Raw genomic sequence first — 12,459 nt, 5'->3', positions numbered from 1 at the left:
TTGTGTCAGAATTAAATCTTCATTTTAATACAAATAAAACAAAAAGTCATAAATTAAAAAAACAGTTGCAGAACCATTTAAGCCATAAACAATACAGTACCACCATCACACTCAAAATTACAAATTATTCCTATGAAAGAGTTAAAAATAAATTGATCTTCAAATTTATTCAGAAAAAAAAATGTGGAAAAAAACATTTACCCTGCATTTCAGATGTGCACTAACCTGATTAAAGAATTCATTTTAGCTACATTCATACTACACAGAACAGTTATGTGTTTGATATTAAGGCACAAATACATGAATTTAGAGTTTTGTTACTACAGACAGACAATCTGGTGCACATATTGTAGATAATGTGAATTTTTGTTGTACATAACAAATAAATCACAAGAAGATAATTAGCAAAAATCTTGAACGTTGATGTTAGACAACACAATATGAATCTGCATGATGATACAACAGCGGGTACCATTAGGTTGCCGAAACCGATTTATATTGATCTTCAGTGTCATTAATCAGAGGGGGATGTAGTATCCAAATACACACTTTGATGTAGTGTGCTGCCTAATCACTGTTCCCAATGAAATACTGGAAATTCATTGTATTGTTGGATGTGGGGATTTATCTTTTATTTATTTTTAGGGTCAAACATGAACAAAAGTAGAAATGTCATCCCCAAGGTGAGCCGAAGCTCAGTGTACCCAAATGGAAGGTAGAGAATAACACATTATGGTGTCTGCTGTTGCAGGATAATGTTCATAATATATGTTTCCAATGATTTTTAAGGCAAACCCACATTTGCTGTCCTTACACAGAAGTGGGTGATCACTGTGCTTGGCACACTATGTCCACTCTTATAAGCAGTGCCATTGCAGAGTACTGACACTTAGAAGGCTTCCGTAGTGTACAAACTGCTGGAAACTGCCAAAATGTAATGTATATGGTGAAAGAATGTTAATCTGTAAGCAGCCATCCACATGACTAACCAGATTTTATACATACAGTTAGGTCCATAAATATTTGGACAGAGAACATTGTTTTTAATTTTGGTTCTCTACATTACCACAAATAATTTTAAATGAAACAACTCCGATGCAGTTGAACTGCAGACTTTCAGCTTTAATTCAGTGGGTTGAACAAAAAGATTGCATACATTTTTTTATTTTTTTTACCCAGTCACTTCATTTTAGGGGCTCAAAAGTAAATGGACAATTGACTCCAAGGCTATTTCATGGGCTGGTGTGAGAAATTCCTTTGTTATGTCATTATCAATTAAGCAGATAAAAGGCCCGGAGTTGATTTGAGGGGCTTGTATGTGGAAGATTTTGCTGTAAACAGACAACATGCGGTTAAAGGAGCTCTCCATGCAGGTGAAACAGGCTAGATTGGCGTTTCATAATACAGATGGACAATGACCCAAAACATACAGCCAAAGCAACCCAGGAGTTTATTAAAGCAAAGAAGTGGAATATTCTTGAATGGCCAAGTCAGTCACCTGATCTGAACCCAATTGAGCATGCATTTCACTTGTTGAAGACTAAACTTCGGACAGAAAGGCCCACAAACAAACAGCAACTGAAAGCCGCTGCAGTAAAGGCCTGGCAGAGCATTAAAAAGGAGGAAACCCAGCATCTGGTGAAGTCCATGAGTTCAAGACTACAGGCTGTCATTGCCAGCAAAGAGTTTTCAAACAATTATTAGAAATGAACATTTTATTTTCAGCCTTTTAATTTGTCCAATTACTTTTGAGCCCCTGAAATGAAGTGATTGTGTTAAAATGCTGTTTATGCAATCTTTCTGTTCAACAAACTGAATTAAAGCTGAAAGTCTGCAGTTCAACTGCATCTGAGTTGTTTCATTTAAAATGAATTGTGGTAATGTACAGAACCAAAATTAGAAAAAAAGTTGTCTCTGTCCAAATATTTATGGACCTAACCGTATATTGGTAATTGTGCAAATGAGGGAAGCAGAAAATGAGGTTCTAGGTAGAACTAAAAGTGAACATTCTAATGCGGAAATGACATCAATGTAAAATAATAAATCCATCTACAATGACTTAAAGGCTTTGAGAATTGACATTATATGATCTCTATATATACTGTATGTACTGTGCTGGGCTTCCCTTACACTTCAAGCCAGCCAACATGTGTTCAATATAAATACTCTAATATTGACACACACGCAATGCAGAATGCAGGTGCAAAAATTGTGTAGATTTACACAAGAACATACAAAACAGCATTCTATATGTGCAGTGACATATATACCAATATTGGATACTCTAATGTGACCTCAAGAAAATACAAATTCATTGGGGGGGACCAAGAGAACACTGGATTGGTCCTGTTCCCTTTGATAGCCATGTTAAGGAAATGGCTGTGATAAATGGCTGCACTAACCTTCATAACAGAGGGAATATGGAGTAATGCCATAGTTGCTGGAACCCCACTCCAGGACAGAGGTAAGTATCTGGGGAAATCATTTTTTTTAATGGCAGCATCCAGAGGTACTAACACACCTAATGTTTTTAGTATACATTGATCAGCCAAAGCAATAAAACCACTGACAGGTAAAGTGAATAACATTGATTATCTTGTCACAATGGCATCTGACAAGGGGTGGGATAGGTAAGGCAAAAAGTAAACAGTCAGTTCTTGAAGGTGAACCTTGACATAGGCAAACAGATCTGAGAGACTTTGACCCAGTCATCCAGCCATTGAAAATTAGCCCTTGTCAGAGCATCTCCAAAACAGCAGGCCTTGTTGGAGGATCCAGGTATGAAGTGGTTCGTACCTAGCAAAAGTGGTCCAGAAAAGGACAACTGGTAAACCAGTGGCAGGGTCATTAATGCACATGGGTGAGGATTAAGATAGCCCAGTTAGTGCCATAGAAGAGCTACTGTAGCACAAATTGATTAAAAACCTAAATATGCTGGCCATGAGAGGAATATTTTAGAAAAAAAAACCTTTTGGTGCATAGCCACAGAGTAGTGCCCACGATAACATCAGAACTAGACCACTGAGCAATAAATGATGGTCAGGCCAGACACATTTTCTTTTAGAATGTGAGGATGGCTGGTTACATGTGCATTGTAGATGTGCTGAAGAAATGGCAAGATGATGCATTATGGGAAGAAGGCAAGTAGGCAAAGGAAGTGTGAGATGCTGCTACAGGACACATTCAGAGGTCTTATGGAGTCCATGCCTCAGCAGAGCTGAGGAGCACAATGTTCTGCCCGATCCCTGTATATATATATATATGTATATATATCACAGTGTTGATTCCAGTATTATGACCTGGGAAGACCTGCATTTACATGAGCTATATGACCTGGAACACATCCCAATTTATGGTAACTTCAGAAACAAAACCTGATCAGATTTAGGAGTGGATATTGGAATTAATAAGTTAAACGTCTTCTCCGCAGTCCCATATGATTGATAGAAAGAGATCCGCTTTAAAATAAAAGTTAAGGGACCACTATTGTAAAAGATATCACATTCAGAGAACTACACAATACACATAGTATTCAGTAAAAGAATTCCTTTTTCACAAAAAAAAAATTAAGAATATTTTCTAAACATTTATGTATTGACCAGCAAAAGTGACAGTAACAAAGGTTAAGACAAAGTAATGCCAAGAATGCTTACAGCAGCCACCCCTTATTCCCACAGTATAAATATATTTTAAATAAAAGAGATAAAAGGGAATTCATGTACTAAATCATATTGTGCGTATTAACATCCTACATTTCATTTTCAGAATATAATATTTTCTACAGTAGTGCTCCAGAAAACTTCAAATACAAAACTGTTTTAAATAAAGGAAATTAAAACCATCTTTCAAGTTTCACTTATTTGTGCAGAATTATGCATCAGCTTTCCGTTTCTTGGACATTGTCCCTGTTAAGGCTTTACCTGTCAACAAGACATAGAACAGTCTTTATTGGTTTCAGAGTCTATGTGATGGGGAAAGCGGTTATTTTAGGGGTGGAGTATCGCTGTCCTCTGCTTCTTCTTCAGCTGCCTGCCCATTCAGTCCATTTTGGACTATATCATCTGTTTAAAAAAGCAAGGAAAAAATATATAGTTTACTGCATCATAACCCCAGTGAGATTATGGGGACAAAAAACACATTTATAAAATAGTTTTGATTCTTTAGTATATATTTCCTATACTGGTGTTTCCTTTGCTGGTGCGTTGAGATACCACCACATGGCCAGGCTTTTTTTTTCCTTTAAGAAACAAGACATTTGCTCTATACACATTTGATTAGTTTACAAGGATGGAAAAGATTTGCCTGCAGTAGGTCTACCTACCCACTTGTGTTAACCGCTTGTTTTGCCCAGGTGTAAGCTTTACGTAGGCATGGAGTAGGCATGCACCATTTCCCAACCAGCGGTTCTGCAGTGCATGGAAAGACCCACATTTCATAAGCATCAGACAGCAAGATAGAGTTCAGACTGCCAAGGGAGTGATAAATCCCCAGAGTTATGCTTTAAGCTGGGTTCATTTTAATGAATCAATTATCTTTCAGCAGGACCACCTAAAAGGTTTTGCATACTGAACATATAAAAAGGGAGTGTTTACTTTGCAAAGTATAGGTGAACAAGTGGGGACAATGCATCAATTTGCAAAGTATTATTTGGGACTGATAAATAATACAGTGAATAACACAAAATACCCCCTTGGTCTAAATGTAAGCAAAGTTTGGATTTGTCTGAAAATACAAGAACAGGTTTCAAAGTAAAGGCACAAGAAAATAAAAACTTTAAAAGATGTTTTTGTAGGTCCAGACAAATCTAAACTTTGTTTTAGATTACCTTTGGGTTCCAACAAATTAAAATTGTTCCCTCTATAAACCTATGTATCCATGTAAACTAAAATATATCTCCACACAATGTAAATAGGTTATTTGAATGTAATGATCATATGTTCTGCTCACTTTGTAATGACATTTACATAACTCAGAGTAATTCCCATTGTTCAACCTCACATGTAAAAATCTAAATATGTTGGTAATGACTGAGATTCTCTAAGTATTTCAGATAAAAACAAATGCCCACTGGTGATTGGTCCTAAGTGGTAAAGGGTATGTGCTGACTTTACAGCTTCTAAAAAATTTTTACCAAAGTAAGAGTATTTATGCTTCAACATAAATGCTATGTAATGTTTTTCCCAATCCAAGACAATTACTCCAGTGTATAAAAAAAATGTAATAAAATGATAAAAGTGAAAACAAAACGACTCCTATGCAAATAGATGACCAATCCTGGGAGTGTGCACATCTTCCTATTGGGCAGCAAGCCCAGCCATCATAGTGATGGGCATATAATGTGTATAAGGGTGACAACAGCTAAAAGAACTGACAGAACATGTTGGGTTTTTGCATACTAGAGTGTCCTGGTGTCTGCGTCTTCTACAAATCTAAAGAATAAATGCCTGGTGTATACTGAGTGGTGGCATGCATCATAATAAAGATACATTAAAAGTCAAACCTTTTACAATCTGCTTGTTGTCAGTCAGCTCAGCCTGTTTTTCTGCCTCGGATTCTGCTACATTTGCTTCATCGCCATTGTAGTCATTCGGATTCCTTGCATCTTCCTGTTCATTTTGTTTTGTGCCTTAAAAAAGGGAAGGAAATATCTTCAATAAATTACATGCCGGTCACAGTAATATAGACACAGCTTGAAGGTTTCCTCACAAGTAATGGTTGATCTCAGATCTAGTTCATGTTTTACATATTACTGATTATTTCCCTTTATATATTCAATTAATATAAAAATACAAAAAGGAAATATATATTTAATGATCAATAAAAAAGTAGCAATCTTCCCAGTTTTTTACATTGGTAATCACTATGAAGTTGTAATAACCTTAGGTAAGACAGTTGTGCATTTTGCATGTTTTAGGGACTTCTGATCTCACATCAATTTATACATTGCTATATTTGTATTTTAAAATGAATTCAGTCCGACAGTATTGTTTTTTCTTCCTTTGCAGAACAAAACCTTTTTAGAAGTATGGAAAATAATTTCGGAATAGTGATTAAATACAAGCCACCGAGTATTTCCTGAAGACAGATTGTTGAATAGAAGTTATCAACTCATTTACACTTATTAAACTCGAAGCATGTGCAAGAAAATCACCGAGAGTTCCTTACTGAAAGATAAAGCCGAGTTCTCAGCTCTCATACAACTAAGGAATGAATTGGTTGTAGTATTTGTGACAAACATAAAATACATGGGTCAAGTTTTATCATTCGTCATTTAGAATTCTGTTTGTCTAATATATACTTAAAGCAGTAAAGCACAATGTACACACGTCAGATGATTCTCGTCCCATAATCGCCTCAAGGCTGATATAGGCAAAGAAACTGGCGTGTGTACAGCATTTGTCGTTCATTAATCCGTACTGGTGGATTTCACAAACTATCGTAATGAAAGTAAAGGGGAGGGAGTGCAGCAGGGTGCCGCTCCGTCGTTCTCCCCCCTCTCCCCTCCATAGAGCAGAAAGGTGCTGTATGTACAGTGCTCATTCATGCATCGTTTAGTCTTTTGTCATTAGAAATGATTTTTCACGATTCTTTCCAACGACAATTACTGCCTTAGCCTCATGAGATTTGAGCACATTATTCGGCAGCAGCCATAAGAAGTTGTTATTGTAAGGAATATTAAACCTCAATAAATAGAAGGAGATGTCCCTTGAACAGACAAAGAGGAAAAATAATGGACACACATGGTGCTTATCCTAGGACTCGGGGATTGGTTTGCAACTAAAGAGTGATGAAATTTCATATAATTAAAAATCACTTGTTTGTGTGCCATTTTCACCTGTATTACAGCTCAGTGACACCATGTACACCAGGGGTGTCAAACTCAAATACACAAATACACAGTGGGCCAAAATTAAAAACTTAGACAAAGTCACGGACCAAACTTGAAACTGAAATAGCACTGCTACTACAATTCCCTGCATCAAGAAAACAGTCCAATGCTGGGCCACACATAGGCAAAGAGGTTGGTTGCTGGTTTACAGACGCCACTACAATTCCCGGCATTACTTGCGTCTATAAAACATTCCAATGCAGGGCCACGCATTGGGCAGAAAGGCAACTGGTCTATAGACACGAGTGATGCCAGGAATTGTAGTACCGGCGCTATCTCAATGCAGCGGCGGGTCAGCTACAAATCATATTTAGGATTCCTTTGGGGGCCAAAAAAAAGGTGTTGTGGGCCAGATTTGGCCCGCGAGCCAGAGTTTGACACCCCTGATATACACCATGTTCCTGCCCCATTTATATAATTTTTAAAACTCTGCACCATAAATGGAATTGGCTTTATTACCTGACATAAGTTTACAGGAATAGAAATTATGCAATCACAATTATTAGAACATACCCAGAGGTAAAGTTCAAAAGGACCTGGTAACAAAGGACTAACTGAAGACCAGGTAAACTTGTATTTCAGGTAGCACATACCACAGTCGCTAGTTACCGGATCAACAGGAAAGAAAGAATGCTGAAGCTAAAACAAAAGTTAAAGAAGAACGTTCTTATGACAATGATCATTTTGAAGCAATTGTCAAACTCAGGCCTAATCCAAGTATGTTTAGATCTAAGCTTCTTAGCATGAAAAACCGTGCACCTATAGATACACGTATGGAAGGTGTGCAGGCCCACTATAAAATCTAATACAGCTTACCAGGCAATACATGTGGTGCTTGCATTAGTTTTCTTTTTTTTTTTCAGATTGTTCCAAGCAGGGTCATTAGTTAAAAAAAAAAACACTTCCTGTACTTGGGTGACAATGCTCACCCCCTGTTCTGTGTCTGTGGAAAACCAATATTATCATTTTAGAACAGGAAGTGTGTTTGTATAACAGACTTCCTCTACCTCTCCTCATCTCCATAATATGGGAGCAGCTCTGTAGTTCAGAAGCAAAATAAAGCAGGGCACATAACTCTGCTTAGGAGTGCAAAGATGATCACCATCCAAGATCATTAGCAGGAGGGAAACTGTTCTTGAAGGAATGATTTAGCCTGATGAAAGGCCATATAATGCAAGATTTTCACAACCTAACAAATTCCAAGTTATTTTTTTTGGACCAACACCATCCCTAAAAAAATGGTTGCAGAATAAAATTCCATGAGTAATAAAGCCATTTTAGGAACTTTTCAGATAATCTCCTGAAGGTTGTTGGATATACCAGTAGCTTAACCTCCTGAGCGTTACACTGAGGTCTAGATTTCTGTACCAAAAGTGATCCATTGTTTTTCATGAAATTTTTTTTTTAAATTGTAGACCTGTAACTTACAGAAATATGTCCGAACAGGGGTTCTAGTAGATATTAGGAATATAAAAATGTTTGAAACACACAATCATTTAAAAAAAAAAATTACTTTTAATAAAATTTAAGGAAAAACACAAAAATCAGCTTAAACATGACTACATAAACAAAGCTTGAAGCCATGGCAGGGGTCAGGCAGGCAGTGATGTCCAGGTCCAGGCAGAGATGTCAGAGTCCAAGCAGAAGTCAAAGCAGACGGAGATGTCAGAGTCCAGGCAGAGGTCAGGGCAGGCGGCAGGCAGAGATGTCGGAGTCCAGGCAGAGGTCAAAGCAGGCAGCAAATGGTCAAAATTAGGCAAAGATCAGCAAAGATAAGATAAGACACAGTGTTACACACTAGCCATCCAGGGAATAAGTGGCAATTTTTAAAACTTTGATTCTGTATTTATTGGGGTTTGTTTTGAATTATTTTGTATTTGATTGGATACGGGAGTTTGTATCCAATCCAATACAAAATAAGAATTTGAATTTCCAAGTTATTTACTTTTATTTTATTTATTTTTTTATTTTTTTGTATTGGATTGGATACAGGAGTTTGTATTCAATCCAATATAAAATGAGCATTTGAATTTACCAGTTATGTACTTTGTATTAATTTTATATTATTTTGTATTGGATTGGATACGGGAGTTTGTATTCAATCCAATACAAAATGACAGTTTGAATTTACCAATTACACACTTTGTATTTATTTGAATTATTTTGTATTGGATTCAATACAGGAGTTTGTATTGAATCCAATACAAAATAAATGAATGAGTTTCTATTTGAATTTCCCGCACACGCGCCGACGTCATCACGCACGCAGGGAGGAGCCGTCCGTTTTTTTTTTTCTCCACCGGACGGCTTCTCGTTTCAGAAGGCACCCGGCGCTGGAACGAGAAGGAAGTCGGACGATCAGCGGGACCAGGTAAGAAGCCGGCCGGCATCTTACCGGTCCCGTTGGCACCCGACGCTGGAGAGGGAGATCGACGGACGACGCTGGACGGAGGACGACGCTGGAATACGAAAACGACGCTGGATGAGCACAGGGGGACCAGGTAAGTAAGGATGGGAAAAATCTCGGGGTTAACCATCCTTGCAATTTTTTTGTGCCCGAACGAAGGTCGGGCTTAACGGCAAGGTGGTTAACACAAAGGGTTTAAAAAAAGAAAAACAAAAACAGACATCCAAAATGAATTACACCAAAAGCATTTAGGCACATATAGCTGGTGTACTTACCGTTGTCATCTTCTTGCTGACCATCAATGTTTATCAGGTTTTCTCTCTCCACTTCTTCATTTTCCTTATTGCTTTCTTTGTATTCAGCATCTTCTAGTTTAGGTTCATCCTCATCCTCTCCTGCATTGACGTTATCAGGGTTTATTTGATTTTCTGCCTCCTGTACATCTTCTTTGTTCTTATCATCCTGCTTCGATTTCAAAATAGCAGCTGTTGCCTTCTTTTCCTCTACATCTACTTCCAAATTGTTGGTTTCTTCTGGAATAATGATATCTTCATCACAACAAATAAAAGAATGGTTAGGAATGCTGTAAATGTATTTTATGATAATTATCTGTCTGTAGATGCATGCTATACAGGTTCTTGCCCCTGCCACATTCAGAGTTATGCTAAAGTCACAAGTGGTCTTGACCAAGCATTTATTTACATGGTTCAGTGCCTGAGCAAATCAATCCATTACTTGGAGAAAACAAATGCTCTAACATTACTCTAGTCTTGAACTTTGGTTACAGCTCAGCTTGTCCCCGGTGTCTGCTCTAAACACAGCCTGTTTTCATACCACCATTTCTGACTGGTTGCACTTTAATATGATTTAACAATCCTTAGCAATTACCAGTCCTCTCACGGTCTCCAGAATTCCAGAAAATGTTTACCATGCTTTTAGCATCTGCACACTACCCGCAGCTAAAAGTTAGCAGACTGAATGGATGGAATGATGACATTATATGGATAATGTTTTCAAAGCTAAATGAAATCTTACCAAATGACAATAAAGGTAGCAGGTATGAGGTCCTGCACACCGCTGGATTTCAGAGGTAAGTATTGCACTGGCATTTTCTAGCAAAGGGGGATACCAAGCAGGATTGTTCCCCCCACTGATAGCTATTACTCCTGATCTAAAAGCCCCGTTTACCTTGGCCCTCCCTCTCCCAACCACTCTTAGATAGAAATGGACAATTATTTACAATACTCCTCTGCTTAAAGAAATAGTTTACTCCTGACTTTTATACATTTTTTACATGGATACATTTCTAGTGTGGACAGTAGGATTGATATGCTTTGACATTGGGTCTTGTACCAGAAAAAGATGCTGCTCAAACAGATTCAGTTGTTTTTCTAGTCTGGATTAAGTAAGAAGCAAATATGTAATTTATGCTTATGTACACCTACAGTTACAATCCTTGCAGTTGCTATAAGAAGCATTAAAATACTCCAAATTAGCAACAAAATATTATGCTTTCCTTTATATAAGGAAAATCATTTGTTGCTATTAGTAAGAGGGTTTGTAGAAGTTTATCATTTAGGGAGAATTTCAAGTTGCCCTTTGCCCCGTATACTCAAGTTCCCTGTATAGTGGATTGTGCTGTGGGTAAGTTCTTACCTGCAGCTCTGCTTCTGAGATTTTCAGGGTGAGACCCTACATGGTGCAGCACTGCATTTCCTTAAATACAGACATGGCCAGGCAATACACTTCAATACATATATACACTGTGTCTCTGTTAATACCTAAAAATGGCAATATACTCATACACCACATGCAGTACAGAGCCACCCACTAGTAACTGCTGCACAGGCTCAGGAAAATATGGGTATGCCTTGCAGGGAAGGCAGCACAGTGACTGTTTTTGTTTAGTTCCACTATCACAGGCATATACAGTACCTACCAATGTTTTGGGGGTTGTAGAAAATAACTGCAGCTGTGAAAGGAACTCCACAGACTATGGAGAGAACATACAAAGTCTTTGCAGATGCTGCTATTTGAAGGAATTAAAATGTGCTAACCACTTAACCCTGCTGTGGGTCCCATATTTTATACTGTATCATGCTAAATATAGTAAACATCATATGTAACAGTGGACAAAGTTTTAAAAACTAATTATTTTCCAGAATTATGTTCATTATGCATTAAGCAGTGTTTATTCTGCACCATAAACTAGATAAGACTTACTTTTGTTTTCTGAAGTAGGAATAACCAGCTTCTTGTCACCCATGGAAGATGGAGTGAATTCAGGTCTTAAAGTGTTTTTGGGTTTCTCTTCAGCCTTTTCTTGTTTTTGTTGGTTAAGCGCTTGTTTTGTGGTTGGCTGGATAAAAGGGGTGTACATGATTACTCAGAAATGTGAATGATGTCACTTTTTTAACAGTTCTAAAAAATAGGATTAGGATGATAGGAGGATGTAGTTCTCTGGACACAGCTTTGAATTCAATTATCAATACAGAGGTTAAGTAGAGATTGCAGTTATAGGCACACAGCTTTCCGGTTAATTTAAGAAAATACCAGAAAGCAAGTATAAATAGCAGATCTGCCATCACCTTCATCACTTTAACAACTGACCCATATAGTTTTCTCAGACCCTGGCATCAGTAAACTTTAGCACAGCTATTGGAAAATCTTTGCATTTGGTAGGAAGCACTTCTAAGGATGGATTGTACTTGTTTCACTAGCAGTATTATATAATATTCACACACACACTCATTTTGTTTTTCTGTATACAAGATTGAGTTATCCCGGGGTTGAAGAGCTAACTGCATAAAAAGGAGATGTGGCTGGAACATCATGAGCACATACATGCTGGTCAGGGATGTTAGTAACCCTAAAGATGAATAAACCACTAGATAATGTGCACAATTCTGGGCCACTCATGAGGTTTATGACATAATATGCAGTTATGCACAGCATAAACCCACATAAACTATTTAGCATACCGTACTTATCTGCAGAAAGGAATCCATCCAGTGCTGCAATATTTGTGCTCCCTTCTGTCACTAGCCAATTCAAGAAAAATATGGGTGACAATCACTACTTTCCCATAGATTACGTAAAAAAGTGGGCATAACCACCTTAGTACAGAAAATATGCAAAGCCCCCCTCCCCCCTTTACACCACA

The 12,459-nt window shown here is 37.6% G+C and overlaps 1 protein-coding gene across 2 annotated transcripts in view; it reads right to left on the bottom strand.

The window, feature by feature from the left end:
* GOLM1 (golgi membrane protein 1) overlaps positions 1–12,459 on the bottom strand; it is a 38,776-nt gene continuing 26,317 nt past the window's right edge. For both annotated transcript variants that reach the window (XM_072404076.1, XM_072404077.1), the window contains exons 7-10: positions 11,520–11,655; positions 9,572–9,844; positions 5,501–5,626; positions 1–4,061 (exon numbers count right to left, since the gene is read on the bottom strand). In XM_072404076.1, coding sequence (XP_072260177.1) covers positions 3,982–4,061; positions 5,501–5,626; positions 9,572–9,844; positions 11,520–11,655 — 615 coding nt within the window. In that variant the 3' untranslated portion in view covers positions 1–3,981. The remainder of the gene's footprint in view (positions 4,062–5,500; positions 5,627–9,571; positions 9,845–11,519; positions 11,656–12,459) is intronic.

Source organism: Pyxicephalus adspersus, chromosome 3 (assembly GCF_032062135.1).
Source record: "Pyxicephalus adspersus chromosome 3, UCB_Pads_2.0, whole genome shotgun sequence".
Lineage (NCBI taxonomy): Eukaryota > Metazoa > Chordata > Amphibia > Anura > Pyxicephalidae > Pyxicephalus > Pyxicephalus adspersus.
This window is presented reverse-complemented; position numbering and strand designations above follow the sequence as displayed.